Genomic DNA, 23,965 nt, shown 5'->3' on the forward strand with positions numbered 1-23,965 from the left:
AACTGTTAAAATATTTACTGCTCTAGAACTTCCTTTTGTAAAATCTTGACTTCAGTAGCTTTTTCTGTTAGCAAAAATGATATTCGGCAGCTTTAAGAAAAATCATGAGCCAGTGGAAGAATTTTAAATTGGGCTTTTCTCTCTTCACCACCCTGATGATCTCTCTAGTGGCCAAGAGAAAAACAGCAATGTTTTATGTGAAATTACTGCATAAACCAACTGTTCAGAATTTGAAAATGGCTGAGAAACTTGAGCATGAACTGTTGCTACAGCCAGCTCACTGTTTTGGTGTTCCCTCACACAAAAGAATTGGCCATCTTGTGTATGTGGGCGTGGCTGTTTTTAATATGACTGTAGTAGATATGGAAAGAGATGGCTGAAATCTGTCCTCAGGTAATTTGTTGTTTTTGTACTTTGGAGGGTGAAAGTGTGGTTATGGTCAGAGAGCTGCTCTGGAGGACTAGACTTTCTTAGAGTATATCTGTATAATAAACTTTAATGTCATGTTGTGCATCTTTGGTCAAATCTGTTTTTTTTATTGATCAAAATGAAACTTTGTCCACTGTCAGCACTGCTCTAGCTTTGTCTGTTATGCTCTAGCTGGGGAAGAACAAGCTGATGTCTGCATGTGGCAGAACAGAATTAAAATTGCCAGTGAAGGACTTTGAAATAAGTCTCTTGTTGGTGAATAATACACAAAGCTGAAACAGTTTGGATTTTTCTGTTAGCAAATTAGCTTGCAGTGTGGGCTTTTTAAAAAGCAGAAACCTTTTGCTTTGAGTTATAAATGGAAGATATAGCAGGTGGGTTCATTGGTCTGTTTAGAGTCAAATACATTAATAGTTGTCCTTCAGTGTTTCATAATATCCCCTAAATGGTCTTTGAGGTGATTCACTGTACCTGAAAACTGCAAACTCTATCAGTTGTCTTCTAACAAGAAAATCAATTGTTACAGAAAAGTTCACTTTTAAATAAAAATGTTGCAGGCTGCAGGAAGGAAAAATTGCTGACCTTTGTTAAGAAACGGTATCTAGAGGTAGAGAAATCTTTGCCTGTAGCTTTTTTGGAATTACGACCAGTATAACTGAAGCTTTAGTAGTAGGAGCAGTAGTAGTAAAGGTAGGTTTATTCATAATAAACCACTTTAAATAATGCACAAAGATTTGGCATCCCTATATGTTAAATTATTTGTAACAAGCCTTATTTCTGCAAGCCCTAATGGGAAATGTGCTCTGATATTGTTTAGCGTGTTCAAAATATCATGGGCAAAAAATTAAAAGATGCTAACAAAATTTATTGATGGATTCCAAAGCCAGAAGGGATCACTGTGATCGTCTAGTCTGAATTTCTGTATTATCTTGCAGGTGACACTAAACTGGGAGGAGAGGTAGATACGCTGGAGGGTAGGGATAGGATACAGAGGGACCTAGACAAATGAGAGGATTGGGCCAAAAGAAATCTGAGGTTCAAGAAGGACAAGTGCAGAGTCCTGCACTTAGGACTGAAGAATCCCATGCACCGCTACAGACTAGGGACCAAGTGGCTAGGCAGCAGTTCTTCAGAAAAGGACCTAGGGGTTATGGTGGACGAGAAGCTGAATGAGTCAACAGTGTGCCCTTGTTGCCAAGAAGGCATTTTGGGCTGTATAAATAGGAGCATTGCCAGCAGATCGAGGGATGTGATCATTTCCCTCCATTCGGCATTGGTGAGGCCTCATCTGGAGTACTGGTCGTTCTCTCCGCGCCCCCCCCCCCCCCCCCACACACACACAGAAAGGATGTGGACAAATTGGAGAGAGTCCAGCGGAGGTCAACAAAAATGATTAGGGGGCTGGAGCACATGACTTAGGAGGAGAAGCTGAGGGAACTGGAATTATTTAGTCTGCAGAAGAGAAGAATGAGGGGAGATTTGATAGCTGCTCTCAACTACCTGAAAGGGGGTTCCAAAGAGGATGGATCTAGACTGTTCTCAGTTGTAGCAGATGACAGAACAAGGAGTAATGGTCTCAAGTTGCTGTGGGGGAGGTTTAGGTTGAATATTAGGAAAACCTTTTTCACTAGGAGTGTGGTGAAGCACTGGAATGGGTTACTTAGGGAGGTGGTGGAATTTCCTTCCTTGGAGGTTTTTAAGGTCAGGCTTGACAAAGCCCTGGCTGGGATGATTTAGTTGGTGTTTGTCCTGCTTTGAGCAAGGGTTTGGACTGACCACCTGAGGTCCCTTGCAACCCTTGATATTCTATTCTATGATTACTAGGGCCCTATCAAATTCATGGCCATGAAAAACATGTCACGGACCATGAAATCTGGTTTCCCATTCTGAAATCTGGTCTTCTGTGTGCTTTTACCCTATACTATATAGATTTCATGGGGGAGATCGGTGTTTCTCAAATTGGGGGCCCTGTCCCAAAAGGGAGTTGCAGGAGGGTCATAAGGTTATTTTTAGGGGGGGTCGTGGTATTGCCACCCTTACTTCTGCGCTGCTGATGGTAGGGTGCTGCCTTCAGAGTTGGGCATGGCCAACAGCCATTGCTCTCCAGCCACCCAGCTCTGAAGAAATAAGGGTGGCAATACCCTACTATGCCGTCCTTACTTTTGCGCTTCTGCCTTCAGAGCTGGGCGGCTGGAGAGTGGCAGCTGCTGACTGAGGGCCCAGCTCTGCAGGCAGAAGCACAGAAGTAAGGGTGACAATACCATACTGTGCCATCCTTATTTCTGTGCTCCTGCTGGACCGTGGTGCTGCCTTCAAAACTGGGCTCCCGGCCAGCATCCACTGCTCTCCAGCTGCCCAGCTCTGAAGGCAGTGCCGCCACCAGCAGCAGCGCAGAAGTAAGGGTAGCGGTACTGCGACACCCCCCCTCTCTAAACTTGTACCCCACAACTCCTTTTTGGGTCAGGACCCCTACAATTACACACTGTGAAATTTCAGATTTAAATAGTTGAAATCATGAAAATTACTATTCTAAAATTACTAAATCCTGTGACTGTGAAATTGACCAAAATGGACCTTCTCATGGCCAATGATTGGTTAGCCTCAAAAAGCTCAGTCTATTTAGTTTGTCACTATGAGGCTTGGTCTCAAATCCTTTACTCATTCTTGTGGCTCTTCTCTGAACCTGCTCCAGTTTATCAACATCCTCCTTGAATTGTGTGCACCAGAACTGAACTCAGTATTCCAGTAGTGGTCTCACCAGTGCCAGCTATAGAGGTAAAATAACATCTCTGGATTCCCCTGTTTATGCATCCCAGGATTGCATTAGTTGTTTTGGTCACAGCATCACACTGGAAGCCCACCCCAAATCTTTCTCAGAATCACTGCTTCCCAGATAGTCCCCCATCCTGTAAGGATGGCCTACGTTCTTTGTTCCTGAATATATAACTGACATTTAACCATTTTAAAACTACGGCTGTCAAGCTATTAAAAAAATTAATAGCAATTAATTGTGCTGTTAAATAATAATAGAATGCCATTTATTAAGTATTTTTGGATGTTTTCTACTATTTCAAATATTGATTTCAGTTACAACACAGAGTACAAAGTGTACAGTGCTCACTTTATATTTTTTATTACAAATATTTGCACCGTAAAAAAGAGAGAAGAAATAGTATGTTAATTCAGCTAATAAAAGTACTGTAATGGAATCTTTTTATCATTAAAGTTGAACTTACAAATGTAGAGTTATGTACCAAAAAAAACCTGCACTCAAAAATAAAACAGTAAAAAACTTCAGAGACTACAAGTCCCTCACTCCTACTTCTTGTACAGTCAATTGCTCAGACCAGGGGTCGTCAACTTATGGCTCCGGAGCTGTATGCGGCTCTTTGGCTGCCCCCTTGTGGGCACCCATTTTTTTGAGTGCGTGTGAGGTGGGGGGTCTGGCCTGGAGGTGTTTACCACAGGTGGCTCCCATCTGGCGGTGCAGCAGGGCTTGGCAGGCTGCCTGCCTGCCCTGACCCCATGCTGCTCCCGGAAGTAGCTGGCTGCTGGCACATCTCTGAGCACCCCTTGGTGGGAATGGGGGCAGCGGGTCTCCATGCACTGCCCGTGCCTGCAGGCAACGTGCCTGCAGGCAACACCCCTGCAGCTCCCATTGGCTGGTTCCCCCACACCCCCTGCACCCCAATCCCCTGCTTTGTAATCCAGGAAGACTGGCACCCAGCAGAAGAGGTGGGAGTTTTGCATGCAGGGGATTCGGAGTCTGATACAAAGCCAGGGTGAGGTTCACATAAGCACTGCAGCACGGATGTAGTTATTGTGCTGTCTCAGGTACGCAATGCTCCTGGCACCCCATGATTCAGAAGGGCAGAGACCACTCAGCCCTCAGGGAGCACACACATGGTACAGTGACATCGCATTACTGTGACACCCTGCCAGGATACTGACCTTATTCAGAGCCTCATTTGAGGGACTGCCAGGTCGCTTCAGGCCCTGTAGCAAATGTATTTGAACAAACCCAAATCTGAATGCAAGTATTTGCAGGAGCGATGGGTTCAAACTTATTTGTATGTCATGAACATCAGTAGGCCCCAACTGAGATCAGGTCTTTGTGCTAGGTGCTGTGCAAATGCAGGGGGTGTGCCTGCATTGCAATCAGAAGCATCATTGCAGCTCTGCTAGCTTTACTCTAGCTACCCTGGCTAAAGATATCAGTAAAGATGCAACAGCATGGATCCAGCATGGTTTAACACTGTGGCTACATACGCAGGCTGTGGGCAGTCTGGTACAGTCCTCGCTGAAGCCCCTAGATTGGGGATCGGCAACCTTTGGCACGTGGCCTGCCAGGGTAAGCCCCTGGCGGGTCAGGCCGGTTTGTTTACCTGCTGCATCCGCAGGTTCGGCCGACTGTGGCTCCCACTGGCTGTTCCAGGCCAATGGGGGCAGCCAGCACATCCCGCACTGCTTCCTACAGCCCCTGTTGGCTTGGAGCGGTGATCCGTGGCCTGTGGGAGCCGTGATCTGCCAAACCTGCAGACGTGGCAGGTAAACAAACCGGCCTGGCCCACCAGGGGCTTACCCTGGCAGGCTGCGTGCCAAAGGTTGCCGATCCTTGACCTAGATTCTAGTTGCATTAAAAGTATTGGCAAGTAGTAATAACTTCAATATATTCAATTATTATTAGTTGATAAATTCTAACTTTACAAGTAGCTTTGGGTGTGATCGCGGCAAAGAGTCTGTGGCACCTTATAGACTAACAGACGTATTGGAGCATAAGCTTTCGTGAGTGAATACCCCTTTGTCGGCTCTTGAAATATTTTGGTCAAAGACAAAAACAAAAAAATGGCTCTTCTTTGAAAGGTTGCCAACCCCGGCTCAGACAAACCAAGTTTGTTCACATTTGCAGGAGATAATGATGCCTGCTTCTTGTTTACAATGTCACCTGAAAGTGAGAACAGGCATTCCCATGGCAGCCTCGCAAGATATTTACATGCTAGATGCACTAAAGATTCATATGTCCCTTCATGCTTCAGCCCCCATTCCAGAAGGTCATGTGTCCATGCTGTTGACAGTTCTGCTCGATAATGATGCAAAGCAGTGTGGACTGCTGCATGCTTATTTTCATTATCTGAGTCAGATGCCACCAGCAGAAGGTTGATTTTCTTTTTTGGTGGTTTGGGTTCTGTAGTTTCTGCTTCGGAGTGTTGCTCTTTTAAGACTTCTGAAAACATGCTCCACGCTTCGTTCCTCTCAGATTTTTGGAAGGCACTTCAGATTCTTAAACCTTGAGTGCTGTAGCTATCTTTAGAAATATCGCATTGGTACCTTCTTTGCATTTTGTCACATCTGGTGACATCCACCAGGATGGATGAGGCTTTCTTCCGGCAACTTACGGAAGCTACTAGATCGCATGCCCTGATTCTCATGGGTGACTTTAATTTTCCTGATATCTGCTGGGAGAGCAATACAGCGGTGCATAGACAATCCAGGAAGTTTTTTGGAAAGCGTAGGGGACAATTTCCTGGCGCAAGTGCTAGGGGAGCCAACTAGGGGGGGTGCTTTTCTTGACCTGCTGCTCACAAACCGGGTAGAATTAGTGGGGGAAGCAAAAGTGGATGGGAATCTGGGAGGCAGTGACCATGAGTTGGTTGAGTTCAGGATCCTGACGCAGGGAAGAAAGGTAAGCAGCAGGATACGGACCCTGGACTTCAGGAAAGCAGACTTCGACTCCCTCAGGGAACAGATGGCCAGGATCCCCTGGGGGACTATCATGAAGGGGAAGGGAGTCCAGGAGAGCTGGCTGTATTTCAAGGAATCCCTGTTGAGGTTACAGGGACAAACCATCCCGATGAGTCGAAAGAATAGTAAACATGGCAAGCGACCAGCTTGGCTTAATGGTGAAATCCTAGCGGATCTTAAACATAAAAAAGAAGCTTACAAGAAGTGGAAGGTTGGACATATGACCAGGGAAGAGTATAAAAATATTGCTCGGGCATGTAGGAAAGATATCAGGAGGGCCAAATCGCACCTGGAGCTGCAGCTAGCAAGAGATGTCAAGAGTAACAAGAAGGGTTTCTTCAGGTATGTTGGCAACAAGAAGAAAGCCAAGGAAAGTGTGGGCCCCTTACTGAATGAGGGAGGCAACCTAGTGACAGAGGATGTGGAAAAAGCTAATGTACTCAATGCTTTTTTTGCCTCTGTTTTCACTAACAAGGTCAGCTCCCAGACTGCTGCGCTGGGCATCACAGAATGGGGAAGAGATGGCCAGCCCTCTGTGGAGATAGAGGTGGTTAGGGACTATTTAGAAAAGCTGGACGTGCACAAGTCCATGGGGCCGGACGAGTTACATCCGAGAGTGCTGAAGGAATTGGCGGCTGTGATTGCAGAGCCCTTGGCCATTATCTTTGAAAACTCGTGGCGAACGGGGGAAGTCCCGGATGACTGGAAAAAGGCTAATGTAGTGCCAATCTTTAAAAAAGGGAAGAAGGAGGATCCTGGGAACTACAGGCCAGTCAGCCTCACCTCAGTCCCTGGAAAAATCATGGAGCAGGTCCTCAAAGAATCAATCCTGAAGCACTTACATGAGAGGAAAGTGATCAGGAACAGTCAGCATGGATTCACCAAGGGAAGGTCATGCCTGACTAATCTAATCGCCTTTTATGATGAGATTACTGGTTCTGTGGATGAAGGGAAAGCAGTGGATGTATTGTTTCTTGACTTTAGCAAAGCTTTTGACACGGTCTCCCACAGTATTCTTGTCAGCAAGTTAAGGAAGTATAAGGTGGGTAGAAAGCTGGCTAGATTGTCGGGCTCAACGGGTAGTGATCAATGGCTCCATGTCTAGTTGGCAGCCGGTGTCAAGTGGAGTGCCCCAGGGGTCGGTCCTGGGGCCGGTTTTGTTCAATATCTTCATAAATGATCTGGAGGATGGTGTGGATTGCACTCTCAGCAAATTTGCAGATGATACTAAACTGGGAGGAGTGGTAGATACGCTGGAGGGGAGGGATAGGATACAGAAGGACCTAGACAAATTGGAGGATTGGGCCAAAAGAAATCTGATGAGGTTCAATAAGGATAAGTGCAGGGTCCTGCACTTAGGATGGAAGAATCCAATGCACCGCTACAGACTAGGGACCGAATGGCTAGGCAGCAGTTCTGCGGAAAAGGACCTAGGGGTGACAGTGGACGAGAAGCTGGATATGAGTCAACAGTGTGCCCTTGTTGCCAAGAAGGCCAATAGCATTTTGGGATGTATAAGTAGGGGCATAGTGAGCAGATCGAGGGATGTGATCGTTCCCCTCTATTCGACACTGGTGAGGCCTCATTTGGAGTACTGTGTCCAGTTTTGGGCCCCACACTACAAGAAGGATGTGGATAAATTGGAGAGAGTCCAGCGGAGGGCAACAAAAATGATTAGGGGTCTAGAGCACATGACTTCTGAGGAGAGGCTGAGGGAGCTGGGATTGTTTAGTCTGCGGAAGAGAAGAATGAGGGGGGATTTGATAGCTGCTTTCAACTACCTGAAAGGGGGTTCCAAAGAGGATGGCTCTAGACTGTTCTCAATGGTAGCAGATGACAGAACGAGGAGTAATGGTCTCAAGTTGCAATGGGGGAGGTTTAGATTGGATATTAGGAAAAACTTTTTCACTAAGAGGGTGGTGAAACACTGGAATGCGTTACCTAGGGAGGTGGTAGAATCTCCTTCCTTAGAGGTTTTTAAGGTCAGGCTTGACAAAGCCCTGGCTGGGATGATTTAACTGGGAATTGGTCCTGCTTCGAGCAGGGGGTTGGACTAGATGACCTTCTGGGGTCCCTTCCAACCCTGATATTCTATGATTCTATGATCTGCAGTGAAAGTGTTCTTAAAGCAAACAACATGTGCTGGGTCATCATCCGAGTCTGCTATAACATGAAATATATGGCAGAATGTGGGTAAAACACAGAGCAGGAGACATACAATTCTCCCCCAAGGAGTTCAGTCTCAAATTTAATTAACACATTATTTTTTTAACGAGCGTCATCAGCATGGAAGCATGTCCTCTAGAATGGTCATTGAAGCATGAAGGAGCATATGAATGTTTAGCATATCTGGCACATAAATACCTTGCAATGATGGCTACAAAAGTGCCATGTGAACACCTGTTCCCACTTTCACATGACATTATAAATATGCAGCAGGTAGTATTATCTCCCGTAAATGTAAACAAACTTGTTTGTCTTAGCGATTGGCTGAACAAGATGTAGGACTGAGTGGACTTATAGGCACTGAAGTTCTACATTTTTTTGGTTTGTTTTTTGAGTGCAGTTATGTAACCAAAAAAAAATCTACATCTGTAAGTTGCACTTTCGTGACAAAGATTGCACTATGGTACTTGTATGAGGTGAATTGAAAAATACTGTCTTTTGTTTATCATTTTTACAGTGCAAATGTTTAATCAAAAATAGTATACACTTTGATTTCAATTACAACACAGAATACAATATATTTATGACAATGTAGAAAAACATCCAAAATATTTAAATTTCAGTTGGTATTCTACTGTTTAACAGTGCGATTAAAATTGTGATTAATTGTGATTAATTTGAGTTCATCGCATGAGTTAACTGCAATTATTTAACAGTCTTCGTTAAAATGCATTTTGTTTGCTTGTGCCTAGGTTGCCAAGCAGCCTAGTTCACTCTGAATCAGTGACCAGTCTTCTTTATGTACTACTCCCCCTCCCCCCCCCAATTTTGTCATCTGCAGATTTGAGTGATGGTTTTGTTTTCTTCCAGGTTAATACTACAAATGTTAACTAGCGCAGGGCCAAGAACCACTCCCTGTTTGTCCCCACTGGAAACATACCCTCTTGATGATGATTCTCAATTACACTTTGAGATCTTTTTTCAGAGTAGCAGCCGTGTTAGTCTGTATTCGCAAAAAGAAAAGGAGGACTTGTGGCACCATAGAGACTAACAAATTTATTTGAGCATAAGCTTTCGTGAGCTACACCTCACTTCATCAGCTGCATCCGATGAAGTGAGCTGTAGCTCACGAAAGCTTATGCTCAAATAAATTTGTTAGCCTTTAATGTGCCACAAGTATTCCTTGTCACTTTGAGATCTATCAGTTAGCCAGTTTTTAATCCATTTAATGTGTGCCATATTAATTTGAAAAACTAGAATGAATTAAATCAAAATGTCTTGTGGTACCAAGTCAAATGCCTTACAGAAGTAAAAGTAATTGTCTTCACATAATATACTTAGCTCAACCAAACTTGTAATCTCATTTTAATATAGCAAGTTAGTGTGACAGGATTATTTTCCATAAATCCCTGTTGATTTGCATTAATTAATTATCTCCTTAATACTTCCCATGTCAGCTGCTCCATTATATTGCCTGGGATTGGTCATCTGACCAGCCTATAATTGCCCTGGTCATCCTGTTACCTTTTTAAAAAAAAAAAAAAAATTGACACAACATTAGTTTTCTTCCATCTACTGGAACTTCCCCAGTGTTCTAAGACTTACTGAAAATCAGCATTAATGGTCCAGCGTGCTCCTCAATTTGCATCAAAGAGTTTTAAAAGAGCTGACTATTTTGACCTGCTGATAAGTTTAACTTTAGTAGCTGCTGTTTGTTTTACACTTCAGTGGAATAAAAAGTGTTAATCTGTATTTTCTCCAAATACAGAACTGAAATATTGAACTTTTTCTGCATTATTTCTGATGATTCCACCATTTCATTCTGGTAATGGACCAGATCCTCACATCGGTATCTTTTTTTTTTGTTCCTCGTATATTTAGAAAACTCCTCCTTATTGTCCTTAACTCTGCTGGCCAGAGATTTCCCCTTGTGCTCCTTTGCATCCCTTATTAATTTTCTACAATTCCTAACTTCTGATTTATGTTCATTACTATCAACCGCCCCTTTCTTCCATATATATATATATAATATATATATGCCTTCACTTCCCCTCTAACCAGCAGAGCCGCCTTCTTCAATTGTGGCTTTTTGGGCATCTAGTAAGCTGCTCTTAAATGATTCCCAATTATCATACACGTTCTTCTAATTGGTTGCAACACTTCTTGAGTTAGGAGACTGTCATCTATAATTTGTACAAATTCCAAGGATGATATAATACTGGCAGCACGAGACCTCCAGCATATGTCACTGCAATTGAAGTCCCCCCCCATGATCACACAGCACTTTTTTCTGCACATTATAGATAGCTACATAAGGAGGTAGTCATCATGTTCCCTAGTGTGATGTGATGGTCTGTACAAGACACCAACTAATAGCCCATCTTGTGCTTAATCTATAAAGACACTGATCTGTAAGCATTAAGGATCATTTTCTTCTGAGTTATCAGTGACTCTGAAACAGGTAATGCCATTTTTGACAGTGCCCCTCCCTCTCCCCTTTTGCCCACTTGATCCTTCCTGACTAGGTTATAATAATTGATGTTAATGTTCCATTGTGCAAATCATTCCACTGGGCTTCAGTAATACCAACTAAATTGAATTTATGTGCATAAATGAGCAATTCCAGTTCTTGTTACCCAGACACCTAGCATTGCATAGGCAATTCAAGGCTAGTGAATGTCTCCATGCCCTTTTGGTTCCTTGATTGATTTTTTTTGCTGAGTGCTCATATCTTCCCTCTCTTTATCCTTCCCTTTTATTAGCTTAACCCCCTCCTGACTACTCAAGCCAGCTTGTCCCCAAGAAGATTGATCCCCTTTCTACTGAGGCAGAGGTCATCCAGACTGTATAGTCCCTTCTCCCCATAGAAGGTGGACCAATGTTCCGCAAAACCAAAACCCTCCATCATACACAACTTACCTATCCAGTGGTTCACTTCCTCAGTCTTCTGTCTGTCTTGTTCATGGGACAGGAAGGATCTCAGAGAAGATTGCTTGGATGCTTGTCTTCAACATGCTTCTGAGTTTCCTGAAGTCCTCTACTATCTGAGAGATATTCCATGACCATGTCATAAGTGTCAATTTTTAATGTCAACTAGTGTCAATTTAAGCTGCACAACTGTAAGAAAATCAACTTTGTCTTTGTGCTCAATTTTTTTTAATCTGGTCTTCCATCTTTACTGCTCTAGCTCTGCTAGGAGATGTGTATTTTTAAAGTCAGGATGTCTGCTTATTTTTGGTTCTTACTGGCTGAACTTTGCCATTGGTGCTTCAGTTATCTGGAATTGAGTATGAGACTTGACTCTGTTTGTGAACTAGGTAGTGTTAATAATGTATGTTGTGCCTCCAGAGAGGCAGAAGACTTCAACCATTTCTCTGGGATGAGGACCTAGCAACAATAATACGTTAATTCATTACTTCTAGACTAACGCACAACAGTTCCCTCTACGCTATGCACTTAAAGGCCAGTCTGAAGTTCCAACTTGTCCAGCACACAGCAGCTTGCCTTCTGGGTGGGATGAGCTGCGGTGTGTGAGTGTGTGAGAGAGAGAGGGGAAAAGTACATCACTTCTACACCCTCAACTCTGTCCAATTCAGGGTTGTCTTCCTAGATTTTTTTTTTTTTTTTTTTTTTTATGCCTTTAATGACCTGGGAACAGACTATTTCAGCGACTAGTTTACCATTTGTCCCCCTTCTTTCTTTTGCCCACTTACTGTACTATGTCTGGTACTTGTAGTAGTTGGTGCTATGTAAACACACAAAATAAACTGATGGCACAGTGTAGTTAGAGAAAAGGAAGTACAGGAAAGAGGTAAGCAGCAGTGTAGTTGAAGATGCAAGCTTGGTTGACTTAAGCATGGGTTAAACTGATTTTAAGTGCACTTACATTAGGGATTTGCACTGGTTTAACTAAATTAAAAATCTATCTAGTTAGATCAGTGCAACTTTTTTAGTACCTTTAGAGCCCATTAATGTTGTTGTGGTTTGGTATGTTCCAGCATAGGAGCATTTGAAAGTGATGTATAATTTTATTTATTGCAACACCTAGAACTCCAGTCATAGATTAGGTTCCCATTGTGCGAGGCCCTGTAGAAACACAGGACGGACTGTCCCTACTCTAAAGAGTTTTTACAATCTGAGTTTTGCCCTATTTATTTCATGTTCATTTATTAAAAAAAAAAAAAAAAGAGCTTCACACCACATCCAAAACCATTTTTTTCATTTAACTCCACCAGGAAGCTCTGCTGATTGTCTACCGAATTGTTCCTGATGCTAGGAACCTCTTGAATTCTAAACTCATGTCTGACTGACATGTTGTGTGACCTTTGAGCAAGTCACTTCAACCTTTGTCTTCTGCTTCCTCTTGCTTAACTCACAAGGTTATTATGAGGATTGATGTTTGTAAAGTACTTGGAGACCTTTGGATGAAAAGTTTTATAAATACTAACTAATACTTACTAACATTTTTAATTTAATTGGGTGTAATGACTGGAGAAACAAACTTGATATCTGCAAATTTCTAACCAAAATGTCATTCAAAACACACAATATCCTGATACAGGTGAAATGCCACTCCCCCTTAGCAGGATTTATGGCAAGACTAGGGAACTACTTAAGATTTTAGGAGGTCCCTGAATTCGCTTGTCGTGGGTTGCATGCAATGAACCCTTCCTCCCCCACCCCCTTCTCCATTTGTCTATGAATCTGATAACCAAAAATGTTGAAATGTATGTCTAGATCAGGGTGTTAATCTCATTCTAGGGATAGGGCAAATTCCATTTATGGTCTGTGGAAACTTAAGACTGCTTACCCCCCACAGTCCGGAGTGTAACTCCCCTTGGAATCAGTGGGAGGTTGGCCATTGTGTAGTTACTAAACTTCAAGGGCTCCATGAAGCTGACTCAGTGTCTGACTACTGTGGTTTATGAAGTAAAAATAATCACAACTAAACACATTTTAAAAGCTTTTATAACTTTATCAAGTCTTCCCTCACCCCTTGGTTCTTACTCTGCATCCCAGCTATTGGGGATATTACATACACAAAGTCACTTAAATTGTTTTGAAACTGATTAGTGCAACTTTCTTTATGGGTTTTTTGGTTTTGTTTTTTTATCCAGGCTTTCAAAAAATAGTCAGTATATCCGTTCTTGTTCACGTCAACTAAATAAAACTTGGAATTTTTAGGCAAAAACCACTTTTAAGTGGCATTCTAAAAATGTATATGTATAGTCTTGTTTCCCTCCTTCCCCCTTAAAATTTCCAATATCTCAGTTGGCAGAGGAGTACTTGGCAAATGTCAAGTGGATTAGTGCTGAGTTTTGGCAGTGTTTTTTGTGGGATAGGAACCAGGGAAAGGGGTTCAAAATAGGGTTTTTCAGTCACTGATTTGTTTAAATTTTAAGGCAAGAGACCATTAGATCATTTCATAGTCTGATCTCACATATAACATAGATCATATAATTTCACCCAGTTACTCCTGTATTGCCCCTAATAACTTGCAGTGAAGAACTAGTCACAAACTTAACTGTAATTCCACACATACACTAATAGAATGTTAGTGTCACAATTGAGCACTTGGATTAGGAGATGCCAAAGCTAAGATTGGACACAGTCTTAACTCTGCCCCTTTTTGCATGTGTAAAGACCATCATAATTATATGATCACATTCTATTTCTCAAATGACAAATACCTCTAGTATTACAACGTTAAATACACATATATCATCTTGGAATACGTTTTTCATTTTTTGGCTTCTGCGGTGCATAGCAGGGTTATGAAGAAAATTTGTAAGAGGCTCTTAGGATCAACAAACTTCTTTACCAGACTACTGGTGGGATAGGCCTTCTCTAGAGGATGGAGAGGGCACTTCTTGCTAGCTTGATCCTTTCTTGGTGTAAGAGCAAAGACCAGTAGCTTTTTGTCCAGGTAAGTGGAAAAGCATTCGTGCTCCTGTCCTTCCCACTTTAGGCTTTGTCTACACTGCAAAATTAAATCAACCTAAGTTAAGTCAACGTACAGCCACTGCAGTAATTACTGCAGTTTTTCAGAGCCACACTAGCTCCTTCTGTTGGTGGTGCACGTCGTCCTCAGGAGTGCTTCTACTGAGGAAACTGACCATGTGGAGCAATGACAGCCTGGAGCCCCGACGCTGGGGCTGATGGTCCAGAGTGGAAAGCAGGAGGGGAAGAGCACAAGCCTGCCCACCTCCCAGTAAGGGATTGGGGGAAGGAGAGCCCAAGCCTGGCCATCACCTGGGCGCTCCTCCCTGCCAATTCCTCCCCAGTTCCTCATCAGGAGGTGGCAGCAGGACTCTGGGCTGTTGGGAGACGGCAGGGGGCTCCAGGCTGTCAGCCAATGGGCAATGTATATGCCATATGCCAATGTCAGCCAATGGGCATAGTGATCAATGGCTCCATGTCTAGTTGGCAGCTGGTATCAAGTGGAGTGCCCCAAGGGTCAGTCCTGGGGCCGGTTTTGTTCAATATCTTCATAAATGATCTGGAGGATGGTGTGGATTGCACCCTCAGCAAGTTTGCAGATGACACTAAACTGGGAGGAGAAGTAAATACGCTGGAGGGTAGGGATAGGATACAGAGGGACCTAGACAAATTGGAGGATTGGGCCAAAAGAAATCTGATGAGGTTCAACAAGGACAAGTGCAGAGTCCTGCACTTAGGATGGAAGAATCCAATGCACCGCTACAGACTATGGACCGAATGGCTCGGCAGCAGTTCTGCAGAAAAGGACCTAGGGGTTACAGTGGACGAGAAGCTGGATATGAGTCAACAGCGTGCCCTTGTTGCCAAGAAGGCCAATGGCATTTTGGGATGTATAAGTAGGGGCACTGCCAGCAGATCGAGGGACGTGATCATTCCCCTCTATTCGACACTGGTGAGGCCTCATCTGGAGTACTGTGTCCAGTTTTGGGCCCCACACTACAAGAAGGATGTGGAAAAATTGGAAAGAGTCCAGCGGAGGGCAACAAAAATGATTAGGGGACTGGAACACATGAGTTATGAGGAGAGGCTGAGGGAACTGGGGATGTTTAGTCTACGGAAGAGAAGAATGAGGGGGGATTTGTTAGCTGCTTTCAACTACCTGAAAGGGGGTTCCAAAGAGGATGGATCTAGACTGTTCTCAGTTGTAGCTGATGACAGAACAAGGAGTAATGGTCTCAAGTTGCAGTGGGGGAGATTTAGGTTGGATATTGGGAAAAGCTTTTTCACAAGGATGGTGGTGAAACACTGGAACGCGTTACCTAGGAAGGTGGTGGAATCTCCTTCCTTAGAAGTTTTTAAGGTCAGGCTTGACAGAGCCCTGGCTGGGATGATTTAATTGGGGATCGGTCCTGCTTTGAGCAGGGGTTTGGACTAGATGACCTCCTGAGGTCCCTTCCAACCCTGATATTCTATGAACGTAAGTAACGCAGTGTCTATGCTGACACTGCGTCATCCTAACTACATCAACCTAAGTGCATGGATGTGGAGTTAAGTTGATGTAGTGGGCGACTTGCATTGGCAGGAGCGCCATTGTAGTGTAGACAATTAGAGCTAGATCAACGTAAGCTGCCTTATGTCGACTAACTCTCTCTTGTGTAGATCAGGCCTTAGAAATATCTGAACCACCCCTCCTTGTGGAGGGTCTGTTATCTAGGGTGGCTTAAAATCTGATTTAAATAAACTAGATTTGTTTAAATTGGATTTATTTAAATTTTTTTTCTTTTTAAAAATCTGTTTAATTTTAAACTTGAAATAACAGTCTGTGCTAAGTCTTAAACCTCCTATAGTATATGTTAAGTAAGAAATAACTTCAGCAGTAAACATGTACTGCTTGAATTTGTAAAGGAAGTCAAATCCCCGAACTGGTGGAAGTCACAGTTAAGCACCTGGGACTAGAGTTTGAAGTGGTAAACCTGTTTTTCACAGCAGTAGCCTCTGTTTGCACATACAGAAGAATATTTTCTTTATTTCAGTTCATTCAGCTAGTTCATTCAAAGCTGTAAAAGCAGGAAAGCTTATTTTCCACCTCCAATCTCTGAATTAATTTCATCGTCTTAGACCTCTTTAAATTTTTAGTTCTAAAATCTTCAAGGGTACAGGGACCAGAAACAATCAGTTCAATTCACTGACTACAGATAATACGTCCTTTAATAAATTAAATACAAAATATGTTCTCAAACTTCTTATGTATCCAGAAATATTTACTTAACTAATGAAAAGGTTTTTAAATGTCTTGTGCATTTTTAATTGAATTTAAATTACCATCTAAATGCAGCATGAACAGATCATGAGTAGAGAAATTAATCTAATAAATAAAAAATCCCATTTCCTAATTTTTCCATTTTTGTATTGTTAGAAATCTTAAATGTATGTTAAGCAATATAATTGCTTAAATGTGTGTGGAAATGGTGTATGCTCCTGGCTATCAGGCAGAAGTACCACATTTAGTGAAGAGGAAGTCTGTGAGGCAACCTAGGACCCACCCACTATAATTCACTCTTGTTATTGCAATAACGGGATGTGCCACATACCGTCTGTGTCTTTTTGAACCTTCAACTTCAGTAACCTCTTTTTTGGAAAAGGGATGCATGATGCTCATATTTTTTGCTGTGATTGGTGAGGGTGGTTTTTGTTGTTTTTGACCATGAGTTTCCATTTATTTATTGCTTGCTAACTTGTGCACTCCCTAATGTAGGGATTTAAAAAAAAAAAATAGTAGTCCTGGTACCCATAATTCCCCCTCATGGTCCCACAAGAGCTCAACTCTAGGCTCCTCAGTCATTACCTCTCTTGGATGGAGACTTTTGTCTTTGTCCCTCCTGACCAGGGTTTTTCCAGGCTTCATAGTTCCTTCCCCGCACTGAGTTGCTCCAGAAGGCAGACTGCCTAAACAGGCCTGTTTCTGCACTTTGCTACCTCCTCAGGCTATAAATAGTGTAATTGCCACAGTAAAGTTACCACACAGCTCTTTCTAAGCAAGTACATTTATTCTTAAGGTAAAAGCATTAGAACATTTAAAAAAATAAACACGCTTACATGGATACCAATAAGCTTAACAGAGATAATCTCCCCAAGAGCTCCAGCTGGTGTCAGTCCTTTCAACCATACCCTAAGGATTGGGGCCTTCCCCTTGGACAAGTCTGATCCTGTTCATTTTGCTGGATCAGAACAAAGACTGAGTCAGTTTAAACTCAGGCTCTTTAGTCCTTCCTTTGTCTGTTGTCCTCTGGAGAATCCAGTTTGAACTAATAAAAGGGAGCCTCCCCAGGGCATGGTACCTCACTCTGGAGGTGTTAAAACGTGAGGGAATTTGCCTAATTACCTCCTGCTGTTCATAGTTCCTAAAGGGATGTGGTTACCCTTCCCCATGGAATTCTGTATAATCCCTGTCCCATAATGATACATAAACTTAATATGGTAAGATCTCTCAAAGAGATTGTAGGCAATTGCCTAAAATGTCTAAGTCCCTGTAATGTTTGACAGATCTGGCTGAAAAAATAAGTTGTTGTTGGTTTTGGGGGAGAGGGGATTGTATTGGGAGCTCAGCAACTGACCAAAGAGTAAAGGAGCAACCTGTTTATCTCCTTAGAGTGTGAGCACAGGTGCAAGCCAGGACTGGGTTTATATCCAAATACATGTAATGAATGTTAAGTGTGGCTGGTCCCAGATTTAGGAAATGGCATTAGGATCTGGCATTCATTTAATTTTCATCTAATTGCAAGTATTTTTGTAAAATTGATAAGGCTGTTTGTAGTCAAGATCTCATCAGTGCTGTTTCTACCAGTGGTTCACTACGTATTTACCACTGTGGTAAGTGTTTTGTTTTATGTGGGCCATAGCCAATATGACCTGTATGGCCCTGAGGTTGTCCCATGGACCGCAGCTGTGTGCTGATTGGGCCACAGGTTGAGAACCACTGGTTTATACCATTTCTCTACAAGGTTTAGTTGGAACCTTGCCATGTTCAGGTAGAGACTTTCAAATGGTCATTTACCAACAATGATGTAACCTACCAGAAACTGGCTGTTGGTTGAATTACAAGTTTTACACTATGAAATGTGGGTTTCTTTCAGATCTTGCTCATAGTGGTAAGTGACTGACTATCTGTTTTCTTTCTGCCTAACTTTATGTGAAGCTCTTGCTTATGCCTACAGATCAAAAACTTCTTAGAATGAAACCTGTACCGAAGGGACTGCAAATAATTGTTTGTTTTTAGGGGTTTTGTACTCCGCATGTGGGCAGGCAGTGAGTGGCCTGATAAAATTTTGTTGATTGGGGACTCTGGAGTAGGGAAGAGTAATCTTCTGTCACATTTCATATGCAATGAGTTCAAATTTCCCAAGTCATAAAATATTATCATTAATTCCTTCTACAAATCTCAAGATAAAGGATTAATTTTGATTTCTTCCAGTTGTGTTGATTGGAGACTCTGGGGTAGGGAAGAGTAATCTTCTGTCACGCTTCACTCGCAATGAGTTCAATCTTGAGAGTAAGAGCACCATTGGGGTGGAATTTGCCACCAGGAGCATCCAAGTGGATGGGAAGACGATAAAAGCCCAGATCTGGGACACTGCAGGGCAGGAACGATATCGTGCCATAACCTCAGCGTGAGTATTGCCTAGCACCAGCTCTCTTCTGCTCCACTTCTGCTGTTGGTGGAGATGCATGAGAAGGAAAGAAACCAGTTTTATTTTCTACTCCCAGAATTAATCTGCATTCAGTGAGGTTCAATAGAGCAGTGGTTCTCAACCTTTCCAGACTACTGTACCCCTTTCAGGAGTCTGATTCGTCTTGCATACTCCAAGTTTCATCTCTCTTAAAAACTACTTGCTTACAGAATCAGACCTAAAAATACAAAAGTGTCACAGCATACTTATTGAAAAATTGCTACTTTCTCATTTTGTTTGTGTATGAAATTTTAATTTGTACTGACTTCGCTAATGCTTTTTATGTAGCCTGTTGTAAAACCATGCAAATATCTAGATGAGAGGTATGCATGTCCCTGGCTGAAAACCACTGCAGTAGAGAACCACTACAATGCTACTTTTAAGTCGCTTTTCAGAGTACAAACACACTATAAAAAGAATGGTTTCAGAATAGCAGCCGTGTTCATCTGTATCCGCAAAAAGAACAAGAGTACTTGTGGCACCTTAGAGACTAACAAATTTATTAGAGCATAAGTTTTTGTGGGCTACAGCTCACTTCATCGGATGCATAGAATGGAACATATAGTAAGAAGATATATACATACAGAGAAGGTGGAAGTTGCCATACAAACTGTAAGAGGCTAATTTCTCCTGTGGATAATAGCTCATATTAATTAATTAGCCTCTTACAGTTTGTATGGCAACTTCCACCTTCTCTGTATGTATGTGGAAAGATCTATTACATAAACTCAGCAAAACTTTTTTGAACAGAAGTCTCCTGTTTTTCTTATTCTTTGAAACGATAGTGAGTTTCCCTTTATGCTGCTAATATGTCCTGCTTAAAACAGTCTCCAGATCTTCAGCGTTTTGTTAAATACATTTCAGTTTTCTGAAAATCCCATTTTTAAAGTTGAAACTCGCTTTTCTCTTTTTAAAGAAGAAAACAAACCCTTAGTGCCCTTTTTTGAAAATAAACATTAAAATAGAAAAACTAACTGTGAAATGTTTCTCTGTAGATCCCTGAGCTGAATTCCATCTAACGCAGTGTATTCTTTATGGTTTCAGCTATTACCGTGGTGCTGTTGGGGCCCTCCTTGTCTATGACATTGCCAAACATCTCACCTACGAGAATGTCGAGCGCTGGTTAAAGGAGCTCCGGGATCATGCAGACAACAACATTGTCATCATGCTGGTGGGAAATAAAAGTGACCTGCGCCATCTGAGAGCTGTGCCCACCGATGAGGCCCGGGCTTTTGCAGGTTTGTGGACTGTGTGTGTTTTATCTGTTAAGCAGTGTTTTAACTTCAGCACATGGTGTGTAGCAGACTCAAGTACTCCATCTCTGACAAGGGGCAGCCTTCCATTTGGAAGTTCTGACTTAAGGGGTGATGTGATTTTTAAAAAAAAAAAAAGCCAATGGAAAAAGTGCTCTTAAAGGTTGAACAACAGTGTTTGATTAAACTCTTTTGAGACCCAGAGCTAGGAAGATGTCTTGCAAACCAGTGATGATCCTGTCCCTGGGCTGCCTGATATCTGAAGACTCTTGTCCATCTGGGAAGAGTAACAAAGATCAGGATGAAAAATGTTGCTGATGTAAAAACCAGTGTCAAAGGATCTTGGGGGATGAATAAAGAAGAACATAAAACACGAAAAAAGTAAACTTTCTCTGAGTATTACATTCACTAAAGAGTGAAACATTTGGGTTGAACAGAGCTTTACCTTTGGCTGTGGAAATGGTTTAAAACCCTCCCTGCCTTGGTGTTGGCTAACACAATGTAACTGAACAAGTCACAAATCTCAAGAGACAAAATGGGTCTTTCCCCTGCATGTGCTACTGAAAGCCATATGGAATGAGAGGCTGCAGCTTCTACCTCAGCTATTCGATCATAGTTAATGATGGGGTGGGGTCTGCAATGCAGACTTCCAATCGAAGGTTTCACATTTTGGCAGGCAGTACTGTAACATCGTATGTGCAGCATTTAAACATTGATGGTGGCAGTAGTACATGACCTCTGTGGAGGGAAGGCAGTCCCAGGGGTGGCGAGTTGTGTGGGTCCGTGGTGCCTGGGCTCCAACAAATTCAGGGGCCGGCTCTACCAATGTTAGGAGCCGGGTCTCTCCCCCAGCCCCGCCTGCTGCCCCTACATGCATCCCCAAGCGTACCTGCCCGCCCTGGGCAGCAGGCAGCTGCCCTGCCACTCCGTGCTGTGCTCCCTCACCTGCCGCTGCCAGCTACAAGGGAGCGGCGCCGGAGGCAGGCTCAGGCGGCTGCTGCGCCTGCAGGAGGAGGAGGCACATGGCAGCCCCCCTTTTCCCCCTGCAGGTGAGTCCTCTCTGGCCCTCCCAGCCCGGGGGCAGCCTGCCTGCTGTACCCCAAACTCATCTGCAGCCCTGCACCCCAACCCTCTGTCCCAGCCCAGAGCCTGCACCCTAAACCCCCTCCTACACCCTTCCCACACCCAAACTCCCTCCCAGAGCCTTAGGCAGGTGGGGGGGGGGCACTTGGACCCATTCTGGGTACTACCAAAAATTATACAAACCTGCCATCCCTGGGCACTCTTGTTTCATTGTTTCCTGCCCCTTCTAGTGTGCTGTCTCCAGGGAATTATTGGATGTGGGATCACAGAAGTCCTGCTTTTTCCAAGTCAGTCCCTCTGGGAGTGGAGGGAGGGTGAATCCTGCAGTTACTCATCTACATGACCTGTGCCTGTGCTATTGCTCAGAGGCACTTCTGTGTTGCTGGGAGCTGCATCACACTGGCTGTGTCAAATGGCTGTTGGCGACTGCAGAGGAATAATAGCGGGCAGGGCAGGGCAGGGGACCCTGTTGCTTGGCAGAAGAGGGATAGAAAGGAGGGAGATGTGCTCCGACTTGGCGGATTGCTACTGCTCATAGGACTATAGCTAAATAAAACGAGGTGCCAAGTCCATTTGAGCAAGTAGTGGAGTCTCCCCTCTCTCACAGAAAACAAGACTGGGGTCCGGGCCGTCTAAACCAAGTTGTCGAAGCTAAGGGCTGTAATTCAAAAGTGCTGCTAAAGTCTTTAACTGAATGATCTGTTCCTTTTTTACAGAAAAAAATAACTTATCTTTTATTGAAACTTCTGCCCTGGATTCCACAAATGTAGAAGAAGCCTTCAAGAACATCCTCACAGGTATGGCTTTGCTTTTTGGCTTGCATGTCTGCAGTACGACACACTAAAGGGTTTTACATGGGGAAAAGCTAATGAGAACCTCTGTAGGAAAGGTTTCAAGGTGGTAGCCATGTTAGTCTGTATCGGCAAAAACAACAACGAGTGCTTGTGGCACCTTAGAGACTAACAAATTTATTTGGGCAAATAAATGTGTGTCTATAAGGTGCCACAAGTACTCCTTGCTGGTTTTGCTTGATAGGAAAGGCACCTACCAGCTGGATACAAGACTTGAGTCTTACGTGATGATGGGTACAGTGGAGACAGACCGTTAACTTCTGAAGCCTTTTTGCTGGTTTGTAATGCCAAGATGACCTGGAAGGGATTTGTGCCCTTGCAGTTGCTGCTGATGGATACCGATGAACAGAGAGGTTCTTGTTGTTTTTTATTATTTTACTTTAAATTGGGACACTAAGGGCTGGATTTGGATTTTGCTTGAACTCAGGCATGTGATGTTTTCTTGGGCTCACCATTTTATATATGATAGAGAGACACTGAGTGTGCCAGTGCATACACACACCACTGTCTTTAAATTTAATCTGAATTTAATTGAATTTTTCAATGTTTTTTAATTCAAACATGAAAGAAAAAAGAAAATCTATCCACACTAGCACTGTACATGCTGTCATACAGGGCTGCGAAGCCCCATTTAAAAGGAGGAGTGGGGCAGCCTCCAGCTTAGCCTTGCCCCTGCTCAGCTTCTCCCAGCCCCCTTGCTCTTGCTGTCTCAGCCCTGCCCTCTCTTGTGGATAGGGAACTATCTATTAGGGCGTGAGCTCCCTGTAGTTTTAGGTCATCGCTGCTTTCTTTATGGGGGAGTGGAGGATAGGCTACATACAACAAAACAAAGGAACACACAAAACATCCTGCAGGCTGTCCTTCTCCTGGGAGAGAATTAGCCTCTCAAGATCCTTTTATGTTTGGGGGACCCATCTGAAACAGACACCAAACGTGGATCCCCTCCCAGCAAGGAGGAGGGCACACAATGCCAGTCTTCCTCTGCATCAAGGTGAGAACACTCCTGCTGCCCTGCTCCCAGACCCTCTGCTTGGCTTCCCCCAACCCTTTGCTCTTGTTCTCCCAGCTCTGTCCTCTTTTGCATCTCCAGTCAGCACTGCTGTCCCTGTGGCTGGGCCGTGATCACTGCTGACTCTGGCTGCGTGGTCCAAACGGCTGCTGCTGCCTGAATCCCACTGCTCAGGGTGCTGTCTGCTGCCCAGGTGGAGTGAGAGTGGGTTGCAGATGGCGACAACAGCAGCCAGCACAGAGAAAGCAGCCAGAGGCCCTCTGAACAGAATGGTGGGCAGTGAACACTGACTTCCAAGCAGACACCGCTTTGTCTGCCCACCATGGTAGGCGACTGGCACAAGGAGTGAAATGAAATTTGATTTTAAAAGGCCTTTTTACTTGAATGATTTGTTACAACACAGGGATCAGTTCTGGGTCTGGTTCTGTTCTATATCTTTTCAGTGATTTAGATAACTGCATAGAGCAATGGTTCTCAAACTTTTTTTTTTTTTCTCCACGGACCACTTGAAATTGCTGAATCATAGAATCATAGAATATCAGGGTTGGAAGGGACCTCAGGAGGTCATCTAGTCCAACCCCCTGCTCAAAGCAGGACCAATCCCCAATTAAATCATCCCAGCCAGGGCTTTGTCAAGCCTGACCTTAAAAACTTCTAAGGAAGGAGATTCTACCACCTCCCTGGGTAACGCATTCCAGTGTTTCACCACCCTCCTAGTGAAAAAGTTTTTCCTAATATCCAACCGAAATCTCCCCAACTGCAACT

General features: G+C 43.5%; 1 protein-coding gene across 1 annotated transcript in view; it reads left to right on the forward strand.

Moving 5' to 3' along the window:
* The window catches only part of RAB11B (RAB11B, member RAS oncogene family), a 31,664-nt gene that overhangs the window by 4,261 nt on the left and 3,438 nt on the right, over positions 1-23,965 (forward strand). Inside the window, exons 2-4 of the mRNA XM_074939621.1 lie at positions 18,749-18,944; positions 20,049-20,242; positions 22,057-22,137. Of these exons, the coding sequence (XP_074795722.1) occupies positions 18,749-18,944; positions 20,049-20,242; positions 22,057-22,137 (471 nt within the window). The remainder of the gene's footprint in view (positions 1-18,748; positions 18,945-20,048; positions 20,243-22,056; positions 22,138-23,965) is intronic.

This window comes from Natator depressus, chromosome 25, assembly GCF_965152275.1.
Source record: "Natator depressus isolate rNatDep1 chromosome 25, rNatDep2.hap1, whole genome shotgun sequence".
Classification (NCBI taxonomy): domain Eukaryota; kingdom Metazoa; phylum Chordata; order Testudines; family Cheloniidae; genus Natator; species Natator depressus.